This window comes from Capricornis sumatraensis, chromosome 1, assembly GCF_032405125.1.
Source record: "Capricornis sumatraensis isolate serow.1 chromosome 1, serow.2, whole genome shotgun sequence".
In the NCBI taxonomy this organism is placed as follows: Eukaryota; Metazoa; Chordata; class Mammalia; order Artiodactyla; family Bovidae; genus Capricornis; species Capricornis sumatraensis.
Genome location: NC_091069.1, coordinates 8,448,812 through 8,469,403, shown reverse-complemented (window position 1 = coordinate 8,469,403; position 20,592 = coordinate 8,448,812). Strand labels below are relative to the sequence as shown.

Here is a 20,592-nt window from a genome sequence, read left to right as displayed (position 1 = left end):
GAAATGGGACCTATCTAAGTGCTGAAGCAAGCACGTGAGTGCTAAGTCGCTTCATTTGTAACTGAATCTTTGTGACCCTATGGAATGTAGCCCGCCAGGTTTCTCTGTCCATGGGATTCTCCAGGCAAGAATACTGGAGTGGGTTGCCATTTCCCACTCCAGGGGATCTTCCTGACCCAGGGATCGAACCTGCATCTCTTATGTCTGCCTGCATTGGCAGGCAGGTTCTTTACCACTAGCACCACCTGGGAAGCCCCAAAAGATGGCACGTCTTGCTGCAAACAGCAAGGGAAGCCATAGAAACTAGGGGCACAGACTTTAGAGTTGTGGACCTGGGTCTGAATCTTGGTCCTATGACTCTCTAGCAAGCAGTTACCCCTCTTCAAGCCTAGTTCTCATCTACAAAGCGGACAGGAGCCACCTCCCAGGGGGACGTGGGAATCAGGATGAGAACAGCATCAGGAGAGGGTCAGGTGCACAGTAGGGCTTCAGGAATGATTTGCAGCTGTGGCTTGTCCTCGGATCAGGGCCCAGTGTCACCAAGCCCCAGACATCTGGGTGTCATCAAAAATGTTGCTGAAAACATTCCACTTCCTGTGCAGTGGTTTGCAAAGTGCTCTGTTCTGATGCCCACCTGGGCCAAGTTAGGCGGGGTGAGGTGGCGTAGCATTAGCAATAGGGATCAGGCCCTTGCCTGGGACAGGACAGCACCCAGGGCTCCTTCAGACCCGAGGGAGCTTTCTGAGTTAGGGCTCTTTATAGGTCAGCACGTGGAGGCAAGAGAGGAGGAAGGTCAGGGCCAAGGGCGCACAGCTAGTTGTAGCAGAGCTGAGACAGCAACTGGGCTCCACACCCCACTCAGCACGGCAGGAGCTTCCTCTTCTTGTTCTGCACACACTGAGGCTCCAGGGCAGTCATTTTACCCCAGACCAGTGTGACTGGGCCTCTCCTTTTCCCACCAGCACTCACATTACTGACACCCCCACTTGACAGATGGGAAGACTGAGGCTGAATGTGGATTCTCACTCACCTGGTGGGGCAGCCATCGCTGCGGGTGACCTTGTCGGCAGTGAGCCCATCGGTCATAGTGACGCTGCGCCGCTTCATGTGGCTGCCCTTGGGGCCTGAGGGGCTGGCAGGGCTGGCGGCCTTGCCCCCGCCCTGGCCCAGGCCATAGCAGGCCTCCAGGTAGCGTAGTGGGAAGGTGCGGTTGACCGGGCAGTAGATGATGGCACCACTCTGCTCTGACACAGCCTTGCGGCTGCCCACGTGGTACCGCACCAGGGCCGGCACGTGGTCAAAGCTCTCCTGCTCGAACAGGTACTGGATGTGGGTATAGCTCTCACCCGCCTTCACCACCACCTTGTTGATCTTGAAGTGCAAGGCCTGGTTGCGCCAGCGGCACGTGAGCACATAGTCACCCAGGCTGGTGAGTGAGTCCCGGATGAGGAAGTCACCGTTGCGCTGCACCAGGGTCTCCGAGACCTGCAAGAGGCAAGGGTCAGGCTGGAGCAGGGTAGAAGAGGGCCAGACCTGGGGTCTGGGGCACACAGTCAACAGAGACAGCTGAAGCTTTGGAGAGGGACCCAACGACTCAGATCCAGAGGGTGTATCTCAGCCAGAAGCCATGGGTCTGGGCACAGAGGCTCGGACATGGAAGGACATAGCACTCTGGAAAGGGAGTCCCCAAGATCTGAAACTCAGGTCTCAGACCTACTCCTTCTCAGGGATCTCACTGGGCAGAGTGAATTCCCCATCCTTCTTCCTCCAAACAGCCAGGGCTCTGGCATGTCTCTGGGCTGAATATCCTCCCATTCCTGCTCACCTGGTGAACTCCTATCCATTCCACAACGGCCTGTCTCCTCAGCACTCCTTCATTGGGGCAGCCCACACCCCCTGCCAGGCAATCCATTCTTGAGCTTCTCCCACTGGGTTCTGACTGCCTGCCTGTCGACCCCCACCCTGGACTACCAGCTGTGGAGGGAAGTCACCACCTATTTTATCTCTGCATCCTTGGTGCCCAGCACAGGAGCTGGCAGAGCTTTTACTTGACAAAGATTTATAGCAAGCATGAAAAATGGAAGAACAGGTGACTGTTAGCCCAAGCCTATGCCTTAGCCCAGAAAGTCGACCTTATCAAAACTGAATCATTGAAGTGCTGATATTCACTAACCAAACAAATAAGAGGCTGATGTATAGACCTATAACAGTAACTAAAAATAATAGTGTTAATAATAATAACAACAACCACCACCATAAAGGACAATGTTCATTGAGCTCACTGCATACCAGACATCATGTTAAGCACCTCACATGAATTAACTCATTTAATTCTCACATGCTAAGTTACTTTAGTTGTGTCTGACTCTTTGTGACCCTATGGACCATAGCCCACTAGGCTCCTCTGTGTTTGGGATTCTCCAGGCAAGAAAACTAGAGTGGGTTACCATGCCCTCCTCCATGGGATCTTCCTGACTCGGGAATCAAACCTGCATCTCTTATGCCTCCTGCACTGGCAGGAGAGTTCTTTACCAACAGAGCCACCTGGGAATCCTCACAACCAACCTTTACAGTAGGTACTATTATTAGCCTCCATTTAATTAATTAATTAATTTAGCCACACCTTGCAGCACCAGGGATCAAACCTGTGGCCCCTGCAGTGGAAACACAGAGTCTAAACCACTGGATCACCAGGGAAGCCCCATATCCTCCATGTTATAGGTGAGGAAACTGGGGCTTAGAGAGGTGAAGTGACTTGTTCAAGGTCACACAGTCAGTTACATGGCAGAGCTAGACCTCATCCCAGTCTACTCTGATTGAACCCACCAAACAATAGTCAGAGCTTTTCTGGTCTGGAATTGGCCAAGGCAGTGGGGGGAAGGGTCTAGGGCCGGGGTCCCAGCTCAGGGCCCACTCACCTCACGTGGGATGCGGCCGTGATACCAGGCATGGCTGCGGAGATCTGTGCTGCTGAGTTTGAGTTCTTCCTCCAACTCCTTGTGCAGTTTCTCAGGCGATGAGTCCAAGATGTACTTCTCCTTGGAGAACTAGGCGGGAGACAGCAAAAGTTGGCATCCAGTCTAAAGCCCCTTCCTCCTTCCTTCCCAACCTCCCCCACTCCAGGTGAACTCACTCCATCCTGGGACCCTGGGAACACTTAGGCACAGATGCCAGAAAGGTTCTCACCCATGAGTCCCTATCCCAGTAGGTGTAGAGGAATCTCAATTAAATCCACCAAAAAGTGCCTACTGTGTGCTGGGCACTGCATTATTGCCAGGGTAGACAGGGAAATAAACAAGCCTGTCCTCAAAGAAGCTCCTTGTCTAAGACAGGAGGCAAAAGCAACACAAGTATTACAGCAGACTGCAGTCAGCACCACAGTACTGGACAGCGGCAAACAGCTGGGTAGCTTTCAAAAGGGAGATGCAGTCTAGGCCAGGTAGAGCGGTCTAGGAAGGCTTCTTGGAGGAGATGGCACTCACGAAATTCATTTTGTACCAAGGACACCAAACTGATCTGGAAGTAGGGGGAGGGAGGATTTCTACAAGTGGATAAGACAGCAAGTACTCAGGTAAAATCGTGGACAAAAACAGGGCTGTGTGGATGAGGATACATTCTGGGAAAGTGAATTATACAGGGGTGGAGGAGGCAGCTACAAAGAGGGATGCAGAGGCCCATGCCAAAGGCATCTGTGATGATGTCCTTTACCGTTCACAAAGCCCTTTCTTCCTTGCTATCCCAACCAATCCCTGCTAGATGGGGCAACCAGCCCAGCAGGGAAGCCCGAGGTCACTCATTGGGGATAATGCCCAGGATCCCCCTTTCCACCTGCCCAAGAGGGAGATTCCTGGTTTCCTGGTTGCTGTGGCCTGGGGTTGGACGACTAAGAACAGGGAGATGGGAGTCCCCGCTGCCAAGTACATTCCCACCACAGAGCCCAGCCCAATTCTCGCTATGTTGTGTGAATTACTGGGGCCTCAGTTTCTTCCTCTATAAAATGGGTACAATTGCAGAACCTGCCTCACCAGGTTGCAAGGATGAAAGGAGACAATACAATACTCCAAAGCACTGCAACCAGCCCATAGACGTGCTTGTCACTGTGAGAACATGTAACATTGCTCCCTTTCCCCAACATCAGGCCCCAAAGATGGCTGGTCCAGGATGGATAGATCTGGCCCAGAACTGACCAGGCAGCAAGACAGATGAAGGGGGTCACCAAAGGGCAATCTCTCCCCAGGAGCCACTCCTCACCAGGGTCCAGCAGCCTCCAGTCCACTCCCTGCCTCCTCTGACCTTTCACAGTTCTCAGAGCCTAACCCTGCCACTCCATTTGTTACCCCTCTGCTTCTACTGCCTCAGTTTACCTTAATCTACACTGCTCCCAAGACACCCCATTTCCCAGCTTCAGAGATATCTAGAATTTCTGACTCCATTATTTCCACACTGATGGAACCCCAACTCTAGGACAGGTCTTATGCCAGGGGCTGAATCCAAGGTCATCAGTACAGGCAGCCTCAGCCCTGGGGGAGCTATGCAGATACTGACAAGCAATCCTAGGGTTTCTGGATGCTCAGAGACACACAGGGAGCTCCAGGAGGAGATGAGCATGTCCCTTCTCATCTGGTCAGGAAGTCCCTGAAGAGGTGATGTCTTCACCGAGCCTTGAATGAGCCAAGCAAGAGGATCACAGTGGGGACAGACAGGCAACCAGGTGGGCAAGAAAGAGCTCTGGGGAGAGAGTGGCGAAGTCGGGGCCCTGTAGAAAGAGCTAAGGCCCTGGGGGTGGAGGAAGAAGCTTCAAAAGGGCTGGGGGGTGTCAGGGGCAGGCGTGGCAGGGCTGTGAATCTGTCTTGGAAAGCTGAGATTAACTCAGAGGCCACAGCAGAGCTGCAAAGGGTTTTGAAAGCATTGGGGTAGGTTTGATCAGCTGTGTGGAAAGGGCCTGGAGTGTGTTCCAGGCAACGGCAGGGCAGGGTGGGGTGTTGGGGTGGGGACTGGGGGAAGGGTGTTTAGACAACCATTGATGGGGTGCAGGGAAGAGGGTGGAGGGGGTCAGAGAGGATTCCAGGCAGATAGCTTGGGAAGACAAAGAAACACTCTCCAAGGTGGGCAAGATTGGTGGCAGGAGCAGCTTGGCCATGGGCTCATAAAATTCTGAGCTTTGAGGAGCCTGTAAGGCTCTGGGGACAGATGGTGGGAGTGGGTGACATAGATGAGTGCTCAGGGAAAGGTAGGGCCTGGAGATGGGGATTCTGAACATCCCCTGCCCAGGGTAGAAATTGATCCCCCAGAAAGGCAGGGAGTTCCAGAGTGAGGTGACATTTGGGCCTTCTCAGGTTCCTACACTTCTCCATGGCGTTCCCTAGTCTTCAGGGTCCTGGCCCCTCTCCTAAACCACACCACACCCTGGGGAGGGAAAAGTGCAAGTCATGGGGGAGATTCCTCCTTGACAAAGAGCATGCAGTTGAGAAGTTGCCCCAGTACCACAGCTGCAGGAAGAGGGACGGGGGGACGGGGGGGCGGGGGGGGCTGGCGGGCAAAGAAGGGGAGGGGGCTGCGTGGGAAAGAAACGGGTCCCAAGACTCTGCCTGACACTGTGGCCTTGAGCCAGTCAGTTTCCCTCTCTGGGCCATAAATAGGGGGTGGGAGACTGGGCTCCGCTTTTCCAACCATAGTCAACCGTTAGGGAGAATCTGGCCGACGAACTGGGTCGTCCCACACACCTGAAGTTAGAGAACCCTAGGGTCCCTGTGCCCTCTTCCTCACCTTCGACCCGGGGGTCCCTAGCTCCCAAGAGGAGTGGGTGCTGGGGCGCGAATGCAGCATCCCCGCGCCCGGGAGCATTGCTATTGGCCAGAGATGATCTCACCGCCTCCCGGCCCTCGAGCGCCTGATTGGCGGGTGCAGGGATGCTGCGCTCAGCCGCCGGCAGGGCAGTCATTCAGGCGGGCTCGAAGTGTGCGTGAGTGTGTGTGTGTGTGTGTGTGTGTGTGCGCGCGTGAGTGTGTGTGTGTGTGTGTGTGTGTGTGTGAGCCTGGGGGAGCGCAGAAGTGATGCACCCAGCGTCCCCCAGGAGGCTTGGGAGGCGAAAGCGCGGAGACCCCGGGTCAAGGTCTTAACCCCTTCGCACCAGCCAGACCCCTCTAGCTCTCTTCAGTCAGGCAACCCTAAGCAAAGCCATAGCCAGATGATGCTCCGCAGAGAGGCGGGGTCCGAGTCCTCCCCTCCACCCCCTTCCGTTTAACCCTTTCACCGCCACGGCGCCGTCCCGCACTGCCCGGCCAGCTGGGCTAGGAGCCCCGCGCCCCAAACATGCCCGAGCCCACCTAGAGGGCAGGAGAGTCGCGGGCACTCCGGCCGCAGCCTCAGCAGCATCCCCTCAGCTTCCCGCCCCTCTCTCAGCCTTTGGACCCCGGCCCAGCGCCCCCCGGTACAATGGGGGAGTCAGTCTGCCCGGGTCAGATGCAGGGGCCGGAGTGCTCTGGCAGAACGCCGGAGACCCCATCTCCTGGTACCCAGTGCCCCAGCTCAGCTCCTCCCTGCGGAGGAGGCAGAAACGACCGGAACGGCAGCCTCCGCAGCCCCGAGTCTCGGGAGGGGCGGCTGGACCTTCACCCTGCGGAGCGTCTGGGCTCCCAGAGGTGAGGCTGGGGCGACCCCGCCCCCTCCCGCAGCCCGCTGCCCGCAGCCCCTGCCCCGCCGGACCCTGCGCGGCGCCGTAGGCTGAGGTTCCCCCGGCTGCCCCGGCGAGCGCCCGGGGTCCCAGCTCGGAGCGCCTGGCGGGGGCCGAGCCGCCCCCTCACCTGCACCTGCACGAAGGAGCCGCGGTAGAAGCAGCAGGCGGCGGCCGACAGGGCGCTCCACAGGCTGCACCGCTCGGTCATGGTGGGGCCGGGCGACCGGTGCCGGGACGGTGCAGGGGGCGGCGGCCGGCGGGGCAGGGGCGCGGGACCGACCGGGCTGGGCACCGGCTGCGCGTGCCTCTCGGCGGCGCGATTACCTCATCGCCTTGTCGGGGGAGGAGCAGGGAGGCGGGGCGGGGAGACCCCACCCTCCAGCCAGCCCCGGGAGGGGCGGGGGCCATTGTTCCTCCCTCCTCCCGCCCCCGACTCCCCGCCCCCTCGCCCCCCAGTCCCCCGCCCTCCAGCCCCACTCGTCCCGGCAGCCCGGAGTCCGGGGATGCGGAGCTGAGGACCTACCAAGGGGGACGTCAAGACGGCAGAAGGATGGGGTGGGCCGGCAAAAGGCGGGGTGGGGTGGGGGCGGGGGGTCCTGCCTCCCCCACTCACCTCTCCCCTTAGTGACTGGGAGAGGGCAGGGATTTTGAATTAAACCATGTCTAAAGCTGGAAAAATCCCTGTAGACATTTGACCAAATCCTTTGTGGCCTAAGGAAATCTCCCAGAGTCCAGGATTTCTCATCTCTGACTTGGAATCAGACACTCTTCTGGGAAATGCGGGATGTCATTGACAGACTGGGGGTGGGGAAGAAAACTCAGTAAGGCTCTGGGGTTTGGGAATCAGCCTGGCTTCAACTAGCGGTGCCCCACCTCCACCCAACCAGTCCCTTCTCTTGCAGCCCAGACTTTACTCATCTGGAAAACATACCTGTGCCGATCTCACAGAACTCTGGTAAGCACTGGCTGAGCTGATGCATATAAGCTGCCAGACATTAAGCAAGTACTCAAGAAATGCCTGCTATTGTTTTCAAGCTTAGTGTCTTAGAATCCAGACCTTTGGTCGTAGGCTCTTCAGTGCAAAGAGTCATTGCTGACTGCATCAGTCAGGCCTGGAGTTCAAATCTTGTGGCAGGCTGTGTGACCTTAGGTAGATGAGTTCACCTCTCTGTTCACCTCTCAGATGTCTGATTATTTTCTGTAAATACATCTGAAGCTCTGAGCATGGACATGAAATTTTATGGTCTTGGAACTTCAGAATCCTTGCCTTAGAATCAAAGTACTTGGATCATAGTCTGAGAACCCTGGAGTTCTGGCAGCTGAGCATGTAAGATGAGGAATGGACTTTGGGTAACTGACTATTGATTCCATTCTCTTCTGAGGCTTAAAGCTAAAACTAACATTCCTTTAAGTTCATCCTTTAGGGGACTGTTCAATCAGTTCTGGTGTGTGGGTATTCTTTCTTTAATAGCATTTTAAATTACATTTTTCAGCCCCATAAACTAAAGGAAAAATACAAAGCTAATAATCCTCACAGGGATCTCACTACCATCAGTGATGGGGATCTCATTACCTTGCCATTGGGATTTGTGAGGTGCTGAAATACATGCCTCTGTGGTCTACCACTGGCTTTGGGGCTGTTTCTCCCTGAGGCCTCTGTCCCACTGTGAGCCAGAGCTCTGGATGAGAAGCCAGGGCCCAAATCCTGGCAGCAGCTCCAGCTCAACTTGCTACAGCCCTGGGCTGCATTTCCTGGGCTCACTCAGCTCACTTTCTGACCTCACCCACACTCTTACCTCTGCCTGGATCATCCCACCACCCATCTCTGCTTATCTTTATCTCCTTCCCAGCTTTCTGTTTGGAGAGAGGCTGTTGGTGCATATTCCTGGTCAATTGCAATGGCTTGGCTTCAATGCCTCCTCCTCCAGAAAGCCTTCCTTGATCTCCTCATTCCCAGCTCCTGAGCTGAAAGTCATCTCCTACCTCCACAGCCCCAATGGCTTCTTATCGAAACTTCTGCTGATGGTAAGGGGCAGCAATCTGAGCACTTCCCACAGTGCTCATTACTGATCACTTACACAGGGCTTTCCAGGCAGTATTGTGGGTGATGGAAAGTTCCTGGGGTCAGGAACCAGACAAGATGCCCCCCTGAATGGGCATGGATTCATTGAGTCCATAGCAACCCTGGGTTGGAGGTACCACTGTTATCCCATTTCACATAGGTGAACACCGAGGCTCAGAGAGGTGACACACACACCTAAAGTCATGTGGCAAATAAGTAGCAGGTCTGACTCTAAAATTTGGGTCCGCTGGATGACAAAACACAAGCCCAAACCATTGAGCGGTTCTTTGATCCCACATGGGCCAGGTGCCCTTGAAACACAGGGTCTGGTGCTCCTTGCCCGGTGCTCCATACTCAGAGAGAGGGCCTGGCTCGGGGTGGTGCTCCCGGATGAGGAAGGCCAAGAGCTCTGTCCATGGTCTTGGCAGCAAATAAACTTCAACAGCAATCCCAGTTCAGCCCTGCAGTAGCTGTGCAGCTGTGAGCAAGTCACTGCACTTCTCTGGGCCTCAAGTTTCCCATCCATACATGTGCACAAGAAGGCCCAATGATGAGGGGAGAAATCAAAGACCTCATTTGTATAAATAGCTCAGAACTGACTCCCTTCCAGGGCCAACAGCCAGCACAGGACTCTGCACACAGTAGGCACTCAGAATGTTCCATCGTATTGTGGTGGTTATCATTATTATTTCAAAACTGCATTTTCAACATTTCCTGTGCTCAGGACAAGTTAAGTTTCTGATCAAGGGGACTGTGTTATCTGTGATGAAGAACTGAGTTATCCTTTCCTGCTCCCACTTCCCAGTTCCAGCTCAGAGACCAAGCAGGATTAGAGCCTGTCTTCCCCTGGGGGCACCCCTGGGGCCCTGTCCAGCTGGCAGCTGGATGGAGTCTGGTGGGAAAAAACACTGGGAAGTCCTGAGGTTGGGGCCAGGAAAGAATGATGGCAGTCCTGGGAAGAAGATGCTTGGAGTGAAAGCAGACCCCTTAGGCTGCCCTGACCCCTAACCTTCTCCTTCTGAGAACACTGGGTGAGGTCTGACTTCTAACGAGGCCAGAAAAGGACTCTGCCCTTCCTGGAACTGGCTCTGGGCCCCCTCAGTGTCCCCTGCCCAGCCCCTCTTACCTTCACATAGTCCCCGCCAGCCTCCGGCTCTGCAGTGGCCCTGGAAGGAGAGAGAGAGGTAAGTGGTTCCCAGCCCTGCTGGCTCCTCAGCCGCCAGCCTCTGCCCACCTGCCTGGTGCCAGCACTGAGCACCTGCAAGACTGAGCACTGCGGGTGACAGGACTTGCTGGAATTGGCAGGCTGGGTACTTCTCCACTCTCCAGCTGTGTGACCCTGGGCAGGTCCCTTCGCCTCTCTGAGCCTGTGTTTCATTGGGTTGTCTCAGGGCCTCTGGGAGCTGATGAATGTCACATGCTTAACATAGCGCCTCTTGCTGTCTTGACTCACCTTTAGGACACCGTGGTCTCCCAGTGTTCACTCTCCACCTCTTCCCTGACTCTGCGCATTGGTGGCCCCAGGCTGAGCCTCAACCTCCTCCCCTCCAGCTCTACTACCCTCATCACCTCATCAGAGGGACCCACCCAGCGGCACATCACCACGTCATTGCTGGTGACAACTGGCTATGAACGTGATTCCCCTCCCCTCAAGGGTGGCCTGGATGGAGCCTGGAGAGGTCAGAGGCCAGGGGTGGCTGTTGTTCCCAAATAAACACATATTTATTTGTTCCTCCCAAATAAATATCATCCTTCCTGGTGAGGACCTCCATGAGCCACATCCCCAATCCTCAGCCTTAAATGCCCTCCCTTCTCTGATGCAGCCTGGACTTCCCCTTCAAAACACGACTCAGAAACCCAACTGCCTCCTAGCATCTCTTCTCAGATGTCTGAACTTGACTTTTGCATCCAAAGCAGGACTACAGATCCCCCATCCCACCCAATCCCCCATGCCCTTGCTCTCCACATCCGCTTCCCATCTCAGGAGATGTCAGCTTCATCCTTCGTGTTGCTTTGTTTGGCCAAAAACCCTGTGGTCCTCTGTACTTCCTCTCTCACTCATAGTCCACGCCCAATCCATCAGGAAATCCTGTGGGTCTCTTTCCAAAACAGGTCCTGACCACTTCTCTCTGTGTGTCAACCTGCCCCACCTGGGGCACCTTCTCTATCCTCCTGAAGCACATAGCAGACCTCGTGCCACCCGCCATGTCTGCCCTCACAGCCTTCGGTCAGCCTCCCCTCTGCTGCCCTGGTGGTGCTCATGTAAAAAGCTAGGCAGGCCACTGTGCACAAACACCTCCCACCCTGGGACTTCCCTCATGATCCAGTGGGTAAGACTCCAGACTCCATTCGATTCCTGGGCAGGGAACTAGATCTCACATGCCATAACTAAAGATCCCATGTGATCCTGCATGCTGCAATGAAAAAAGACCTACCAAGATGGTGCTGCAACCAGCAACTAAGACCTGGTACAGCCAATTAAATAAGCATAAATTTATAATTTTTAAATCCAATCTCATCTAATTTAAAATGAAGCAAAACAAAAACAACTCCCCAACCCTTCCATCTCTCAAGAACAAAATCTAAACCCTACTCCATGGCTTGCAAACAGCCAGCCACGTAATTTATCATCTAAACCAAGACTTCCCTTGTGAGAGTAAAGAGGAGCCATTTTTATGCCAGAAAAACAAGCATAAACAGGCTTATATTTGCCCCAGCCTACAAGGGCCCATGGTGACCCAACTGCCCACCTCATCAATTCCCACCCCCAAAATATGCCTGCTTCCCTCATTCTGCTCCAGGCCACTGGGCCTTTGCACTTGCTGTTTTTTTGCCTGGAAAGCTCTTCTTCCAGATTATCACATAATCTTGCTCCACCCCCTAATTTATTTAGGGCTTTGCTTAATGTCCCCAAGCCTTCCCTGACCACAGTGCCTAGAACTGTCCCTTGTCCTTCGCACTCTGTCCTCAACCCCGTTTTATTTTCCTCAGTCTCTGCCTGAAACAATCACTTTCCATTTATTTGTTGAGTCCAGGTACCTGCCATCTCCACCAAGGCACTGACTTTGTCTCATTCACTGCTGAGCCGCCAACACAGGAGCTTGAGAGCTGTTTACTGCTGCTAATAAGGACCCACAGTGGCTCAGTGGGTAAAAAATCTGCCTACAATGCAGAAGACCTGGGTTCAATTCCTGGGTCGGGAAGATCTCCTGAAGGAGGGTGCAGCAACCCACGCCAGTATTCTTGCTTCGAGAATCCCAAGGACAGAAGAGCCTGGTGGGTTACAGTCCATATGGCGGCAAAGAGTCGCATACGACTGAGCTCGCATGCACTAGTGAGGACCTGCTGCATAGCACGGGAAGCTCAGCTCAGTGCTCTGTGATGATCTAGATGGGATGGGGGGATGGAGGTGAGGGTGAGGGTGGGGGTGGGAGGGAGGGGATATATATACACACATAGCTGATTGACTTCATCACAGCAGAAACTAATACAAAAACAGTGTAAAGCAACTATGCGTGCACGTGCGCTCAGTCGCTTCAGTCATGACCCCATGAACTATAGCCCACTAGGCTCCTTCTGCCCATGGGATTTTCCAAACAAGCATACTGCATTGTGTTGCCATGCCCTCCTCCAGAGGATCTTCCCAACCCTGGAACTGAACCTGTATCTCCTGTGTCTCTTGCATTGCAGCCAGATTCTTTACTGCTGAGCCATCGGAGAAGCTCACATTTATTGCCTAAGAAATGTATGAAGAGTGTACCCTCAACCAGTATTCATCACTATTATTAATATTAATTCTGTCAGGCTGGACCCTGGTTCTCTGACTGACACAAGCCTCAGTATTCCCATCTGCAAACTAGGGAGGGAGGTCAAACTTCCCCAAATAGAGAAGCCCCAAATTTAAACTGAAATGTGATAAATCTAACAAAATAAGTTGCAAACCAAAAAAGCTGAGCTACAAACGAGACAAAATAAAAACTGTGGGTGAGGTGTGTTTCCAGGGTGCGATTTCACATAGGGTTCCCCCTAGCTCCTGAGGCCAGGGGCTCCTCTTTGGGATGCTGGCTAACAGTCCCCCCTGTTTTGACATTCTGGACTCCCTGGGGCTGTTCCTCCTTCCTGCAAAGTCCTTCCTGATCTCTAACCATCATCCCTCAAACTGCAACCCGGCCCCTGCAGGCTCCGAAAGCCAAGTGAGTTCTCTCTGTCCAGCCAAGATGGGGTGGGGTAATGTAGGGACCCCTCCCCTTGCTCACCTCCCTGCTCTTCCTGGGTGAGGTGTCCTGTCCAAGCATTTCCTGCCATTCAGGCCCGGAAATCCTCCCACTGTTGGGAACAGACTGGCCAGGACACTGGGATTGCCCCAGCATTTCTTCCTGCTTCCTGTCCACTTCCCCTCAGGCGCTGGGCAGGAGGAGAGTCTGGGGAGGGGGTGCCCGCTCCAGGGATATCAGGTGGCCAGAACCAGTGGCGTGCTCGGGTCGAGGCCCAGGCCCGGGAACTCACCATGGTGCCTTCCTGCCCCTCTGCAACACTCCAGGATTTCTAAGACCTAAGGTGGCCATGTCTGCTTACCACCGTGGCCATCACCTGCCCAGACTACAGCCATCACCTCGCCACTGCCTCCCTGCCTGCATCTGAGACTTGTTCTCACCCCAGCAGCCAGAGTGGTCCTGTTAGAATGAATCAGATCACACCTTTCCTCGGCTCCAACCCACTGAAGTGGCCCCTAGTCTCACTCAGAGTAAGAGCTGAAGTCCTCATGATAGCCTCTGCACACTGGCTCCTCACCACCTCTCGCGCCACTCTCCAACAACACTCCCCTCATTCATGCTACCCCAGCCAAGCTGAGCTTCTCACTGCCTTTTGTCCCGACCTCAGGGCCTTTGCACTTCCTGTTCCCTCTGCTAGAACACTTTCCCTCCAGATATCCACTGAGCTCCTGCCCTTCCCTCCTTCAGGTCTTTACTAAAGCGTCCCCTTCTCAGTGAGGCCTTCCCTGGCCGCCCACCTGGAAGTGAAGGGAGCCCACTCAAGGCTCCCCACCTCCCCGCCCTGCTTCATTGTTCTCTGTAGGGCTTCATACGACTTGCCCCGTGCTGTCTCCTCTCATCAGAACATCAGCTCCACAAGGTAGGGGTTGGGTTCTGCCTGGAATGGTGCCAGGCACCCCATGAAGATGTTTTTTAATGAACGAATGTCATAGCAGTCCCTGCAATCCTGAGGGCAAGCTCTAGTTCTGGTTGGTGGGCCCTCTGTGACCAGGCCCCTGTCAGCCACCCCTCCACTCTTCCTCAGGGTCCTCCGGGCACTCCGGCCTCAGCCTTCCTCCAAAGGGCACTACTGCCTCCAGCCTCAGGACCTTTGCACATGATATACCTTCTGCCCAGAGGAATTCTCCCCCTTAGAGTCAGAGGAATTTCTACTCAGCCTGCAGATCTCAGTTTGCTTGGAGATTTCTAGAATTTTCTCCCTCCTTTTGTAATGACTAAATCCAGGAATCGAAGCTTCCATGTTTAAAAAGTCAGTTCTGTTAATTAATTCATTTATTAATTCCTTATTTTATGGATTTCAAAGGCATTTCCTCTCTAATATTAGTGGTAAAATCAATTAATAAATAATAGTGACAATTGAGCTAAATCAGTTCCATTAATCAGCTGCATCAATTATTTAAATAACCAACCTCTTTAATTGCCTGTATTAGCTGATTTGTTCTAATAACTGATACCACTTATTGCATACATTAGCTTAATTAATTGAATTAATGACCAACGATTACAGTCCATTACCCTTTATTTCCTCAACGCAGGTTTCAGTCTGAGCTTTACCTTCAGGGTCTCCATCCTGGCCTGAGAGAAAGGGTGAGGCTCCCGCAGGGACCCTGGAGAAGAGGCTCCTGTCCTCTTCCACTTTGGCCCTTCCTCGCCACGGGCAGCCTTGCCCTGCAGAGCTGTGGGGTCTTTCTGCCCTCTATTTGTCCCCCAGTTTGCTCCTGAGGCGTGGTCATATGGCCTTAAGGTGGACACTTCCCAGCCTCTGCCTCCTGCTTCTCAACTTGCCCCCGCCCTTCCCTCTGTGAGCTTCAACTTCCCCATCTGTGAAATGGGGATATTTTAACTGTCTTCATAGAGGGGCTGCAAGGATACTATGAGAAGAAAAGGTACAAGGTTCCTTAACCCCTGGGGCTCCTCCCTCTGCCACCCCACACTGACCCCAGAGAGCTCCCATCCTGCCCTTCCTCGGGGCTGGAGAGATTCTCTCCCTTCTTCACTCACCCGAGCAGAGCAACAGCCCTGCTCTGTGCTCCTTAGTCCTTCAAGGCTCTGAGCAGACAGAGCTGGGGGTGGAAAGCCCTATCTCTGTGGGGAAACCCAGCCCGTGGGCCTTTGGGATTCCCTGCCAGGAAGGCCCTTGACGTTAGCCCCTGCCCCACCCCCTCTCCCAAACCAGGACCCACCACTGTCCTGGAGACAGCCTTGACCCCCTCCCCCATCCTATGCCCTCTGTCTTCTGGACAGGGGTGAGCTCCCCAGCAGAGCTCAGGGAGGGCGCCAGACCTGTGGGGAGAGGCCAGAGCAGCGGCCACTCTTCCCAGGGCAGAGCTGAGGGGTCTGGGTCCCGGGAGTTGTTGAGACTCAGCAGCTGCTGGCCAAGGGCAAAGGGGGAAAGCAAGTGCTGAGCACTGACTGAGGGCCTGTGTGGAAGCCCCGCTTCACAGAAGGGCACGCGGCTACTCAGAGGAGACTCACGTTGGTTCTGCTTTTCTCCTTGTGCTAGGCAGGCTCTCCCAGAGATGGGGATGCCCCCAGATGGAGACAGGGAGACACTAGGGAGGGGAAAGCGACGAAAACCAATATTTCAACCAGACCAGGAGCCCCGAATTGACGTCAGGAAGAGGACATGGAGTGGGCATGAACAGAAAGAGGACATGGGGGGCCGTGGAGAGGGCACCGAGCTGGGGTGGAAGAGGCTGCGTGGCGCCGGGTGAGTCGCCCTCACTGGGCCCCAGGCTCCTCTCCTCTACACGGCTGTGCTGCGAGCCCGTGCACCCTGTGTGCTGGCACTTCTCGGGCATGCCTAGGAAAATGCTCTGCTCTGTCTACTCTTCACAATGACCCGGTGAAACAGGTGCTGTTTTTGGAGAAGCAGATGGGGAAACTGAGGGTCAGAGAGGGGAGGGGGTCTCTCAATGTTATAAAGACAGTCAGCAGGCCTCTGAGCAGCTGGTGTATCCCACCCCCCCACCGCTCCCCGTCATCCCCAGCTCTCACGCCCCGAGCTCCAGCATTCTGTAAACAGGGTCCCCTGAGGGTTTGAGGGGATGTGGCTCCAGCTGGGGATGGGGGAACCATCCTCTATCCCGAGCCAGCGCAATTCCCACAGCCTGAGGCGTCTGGGGGTCTCGAGGGCTGTGAGAAAGTCTCCACAGGAAATGAGAGCCAGGAGCAGCTGGGCCCCTTTGGAAGACAAGGACCAGCCGCCCAGAGCCTGAGGAGACGGAACAGGCTGGGCCCACCACAGCCCCCTCCCCTGGTGGGTAATCACTACCAGATGCCCAGCAACTGACGTCACTTTGCAGGGCCGAGAGGGTCGTGGGACTCGGGGGAGTGTTGGGAATTCTTGGACCAGAATCAACATTCCAAAAGGAAATGGGGGTGGCGGGGGGGTGTCTTGGCCTATCCTCAGTGCCCGGCACCAGGGCTGGGAGCAGACAGCTCAGGGTGCCCCGGCTCGCCTATGGGGCGCTACCTTCTCCAAGTCTCGTTTCCTGCTGAACGGCCCTGAGTGAGAGCGGAGGGGCCCGGGTCTCTGGGAGGAAGGGAAGGATGCTCTGGTGAGACACCTCAGAAAAGAGTAAGACTCGGGAATCTTCCTCAAAGGAGAGGTGCTTGTCAAACATAAGTCAGAGCGGGGCCGTCCTCTGCTCAAGGCCAGCGACGGCTGCCATCTCGTTCACAGTCAAAGCCAGGTCCTTGCCGGGCCTTCCAGGCCCTGCTTATCTGAACCCATTTCCTCTCTGGCCTTATTCCCACCCCTCCTCTCCCCAGCCCCCATCTTGCTTTCTGGCTGCTCCGCCAACGCGCCAAGTATGCTCCCACCTCAGGGCCTTTGTAGTTACTGTTCCTTTGACCTAGTATACCCTTCCCCAGCCATCAAGAGGGTCTGTTCCCAGGATGCCTGAGACTAACATAATATTGTACATCGACTATATTTCAAGTAAAAAAACGTAGGGGGGGAGGGGGGTCTGTTCCCTCATCTCCTTTGCTCAAGTATCGGTTTCTCACTGAGAATTTTTCCCTGGATAACTTTCAGCCACTACCCCAAGACCAGTTCCCCTACTTGATTTAAATCTTTCTCTCTAGTGCTTTTCTCTTCTAGCCGACCAGGTAATTCATCTGGTTTCTCGTCTGTCTCCCCTACACTGGAATGGCTCCATGAGAGTAGGGTTTTGTCTGCTATGCTCACTGCTCTCTCCCCAGAATCTAGAGGGGTGTCTAGGGCATAGCTGCATCCCGGTAACTATTAAAATGAATGAAGTTCCAGCTCCACTGTCTCATCTCGAGCAAGTTGTTAGCCTCACAAAACCTTGATGTCTTCATCTGTAAAATGGGCTCCTGTTACCGCCTTTCCAGGGTTATGGGAAGCCATTTGAAGTAATGAGAGAGACAGCTCTGAGATTTTTATTTACAGCAGGTGATATGTGGCCTTTAAGAGTTTGGGCTTGGGAGCTGGTCAGGTCGGAATCAAACCTTGGTTCTGACAATTAATCTCTCTGTGACCCCAGGAAAGTCCCATTTTCTCTCTGAATCTCAGTCTCCTCACTGGCAGAATGCCACAAATAGAGGCTCCCACCTCACAGGGCCCATGTGGTAAGGGGACTGAGTATTCCAGACAGGGCTGGCCAGTTGTCCTCTGGTGGGACCCTGGCTTGACCATTACTGTGTGTGGGTGTGGCTATGGTATGGGGCTTTGGGGGACCTCCCTTCCCTCTCTAAGCAGCCGCTTCCTCCTCTACAGCATGAACTGAAGGGTTGAGTGTCAGGACTCTCTAGAGCCACTGTTTCCCTGCAGGCAGCTGAGGGGCTGGGGGCTGGGGGGAGGCTGGGCGGCGCTCTCCTTTTTGGGAGCTAAAGGCCCTTCATTGCCTGTGTCGTCGGCCCCTCCTCCCTCCTTCCTCTCATCCCTCATGATGTCAGCAGAGTACCGGGCACCAGGAAACTCCTGCAGCCTCACCTCTTCCCCTTCCTTCCTTCTGCTCCAGGTGCACCCTGCTTCCTAGGGGGTAGGGGAGGGACACGTCTCCCCAAGCTTAGGCTGAACAGCCACTGGGATGACCCCGTTGGGACACTCAGGAACGAGGCCCCTGGTCTTACTCAGTGGCAGTTCTCAAACGCCCTCGTCCCCAAGCTGGACGGATCCTCAGAGACCATCCCAGACCCATCTTGGCTGCTGGAGAGATGGACGCCCAGAGCAGGGCAGGACAAGCCTGAGATCACACCTGCAAAGCAGCTCTCCTGTCTCTGGCATAGAGCTGAGCTTCACAGGCTCTTAGAAGAAATGTTCAACAGTTCCTCACCTTCTACTTGGCCTAAGGCAGGTGGGACACTGGGTCCCAGGGCACCAGGAAGGGGCTCAATCCGATCTGCTAATCCACCCTCCTCAGAACCCCGGGACATCCCAGGTGATCAGGTGCAGGAAGGGAGAGTCTACCTATTTCCTCTGTCAGCTCTAAGCCAGGCCTGATACCCCAAGGCACTGCCAGGACTATCTCTGCCCACAGCGGAGGATGGCTGGCTCCTAGACCTGGCATTCTAAAGGTGTCTCAAGACCTGCTGAGGGGTCTGATCTAGGAAGGTGGAGTTAAACCCTAGTTCTGACTTTCACTAGCTGTGTCAAACTGGGCGAGTAAACCTCTTTCCTTATCTGTAAACTAGAGATAGTGATAGTGTTTCTCTCCTGGGACTGTTGTGACCAGCAGATGCTCAGCCTGAAGCGGGGTCGGAGTTGCACCAAAAGAAAGTTTAAAAGTGCCAGATGCTAAACTCGCACCCAGGTTTGTCAGCTGTCCCAAGGGCACAGATTTCCCCCACAGACAACTCCCGGTCCCCGGCAGCGGCCCTTCTTGGTCCCAGCTCGGTCACTTACCCTCTGGATCCCAGTGCGGGGCACCTCCGGCCCACTGCAGTCATGGTTCCCTGCCGTCGCCGCCTGCAACCCGGGGACCTCCTGTTTCCAAGGCTCCCGCCTTTCTCAGGCTACGGAGCTGGGGAGCTCACAGCAAGACTCCAGGGGCGGAGCCTGGCCTGTAGGCCACGCCTCGGACACGCCCCTCCGCCCTCTGGGCGTTCTCCACCGTCTACTCCGCCCTCTGGGAAGGACGTGCCCCGCCCCGGACACGCCCTTCGCCTCCTGTCTTGCTCCGCCCCCTCCACGTCCGTCAGGGTCGGGGAGGGTTGGAAGGCCACGCCCCCAGCACACGCCTCCGCCTCGCCCCACCCCTCTCCTACGCCAGCTTCCCCAACAGTCTGCAAGCAGCATGGAAAGGCCACGCCTCCCAGACACGCCCCTTCGCCCCTTCGCCCCGCTTCCGCAAACATCTCAGGCTTTGGGTTACTCCACAACGCTCCCCAACCCTCGCCAGACCCCTACATACAATCCTTGTTGCACGCCCGAATGAGGCCGAATTTAAGAGGATGGCAAGAGAAGGCAGCCTGGAATAGGTAAAGATGGTGGAAGAGCATTCGTTCTTTAAATCATAAATGTAGGCACTTCCCATTTATTGCGTTGTTTGTTGTGTGCCAGGCACTGTGCTAAGATTTTTACGAGTACTTTATTCTTGAATTCTCACCACAGCCCTACAAGGTAGGTGGTATCGTTGTGCCCATTTGTCAGATGAGAAAAGCGAGGCTCCGAGAAGGGAACAGACTTGTCCAAGGCCAGTAAGAGGCAGTCTGGTCTGGATTCGCTCTGCAGCTCCACAAGGTCCTCCTCCTCCCCACCGAAGGACCAATGATCCCAGCACACAGAACCTATGCTTGGTGTCTCAGGGCAAAATCACTCAAGAGAGGTTCCAGAACAAACCCTAGAGTTTACTTTTGCTCAGATTTTCTTTTTCCCTCTTTATTTCAGTAAGTATATCTATTATAACCAGTGTGGTTTAGACAAACTCTCTGAGAGTTGAAAAGGCTTTGGTTGGGGCTGAGGGGTCTCCCAAGGGCTGTAGGGCTTAGAACGTGGTGGGTACCATGTGATGGATGAGTGTGCAGCCATTGGAGACAGGCAGATTCCTGCTCAAATCTCACTCCTGCAACCTTGGCTGAGTCTCAGTTTCCCCAGCTGTAAGATGGGGTGGGGGGGGCAGGTTATAGTATTGATATAATCTTTTACAGAATTTTCAGTGAGTAACATTTGTTTTGACACCTAGTAAAACAGGTACTTACTAACTGAAAGCTACGGTCATATATCACTATTTGTATTTTTGCATCAATTCAGCACACCCTGGACCCAAGTTAGGTAACAAATGCTTTACCAGACCAAGGGGAGCAATGTTGTCCAGCAGAATTAAAGGCAGAGATTCAGAGGTGGGGGCCCAGGGCAGGGATCCAGTGGTTGGGCTGGGCCCAGTGCTGAGGGCTCATGCTGAAGGCTGCCTCGGGCGTTGGAGTCAGGTGGGTCTTAGGTCAAGTCCTAACTTCGTCACTTGCTAATGTGTAATCTGACTGGGGCAGATGGCATTTCTTCTCTGAGTCTGTTTCCTCATCTGTGGTATGGAAATAACAGTATCCTCTCCCTGGATTTTTTTTTTTTCTGAGAATTAATTACACGTGAAGGGCTAAGTACAGTGCCTGGTCTA

The 20,592-nt window shown here is 54.6% G+C and overlaps 1 protein-coding gene across 2 annotated transcripts in view; it reads right to left on the bottom strand.

Annotated features, from left to right (window-relative positions):
* Positions 1–20,592, bottom strand: part of SH2D3C (SH2 domain containing 3C) — a 32,363-nt gene that overhangs the window by 8,463 nt on the left and 3,308 nt on the right. The window contains exons 1-4 of one of the 2 annotated variants that reach the window (XM_068990474.1): positions 18,885–18,990; positions 9,865–9,904; positions 2,919–3,047; positions 1,031–1,485 (exon numbers count right to left, since the gene is read on the bottom strand). In XM_068990474.1, coding sequence (XP_068846575.1) covers positions 1,031–1,485; positions 2,919–3,047; positions 9,865–9,904; positions 18,885–18,928 — 668 coding nt within the window. In that variant the 5' untranslated portion in view covers positions 18,929–18,990. Of the gene's footprint in view, positions 1–1,030; positions 1,486–2,918; positions 3,048–9,864; positions 9,905–18,884; positions 18,991–20,592 lie in introns of those variants that run through there. The other variant, XM_068990393.1, reaches the window with a different exon arrangement.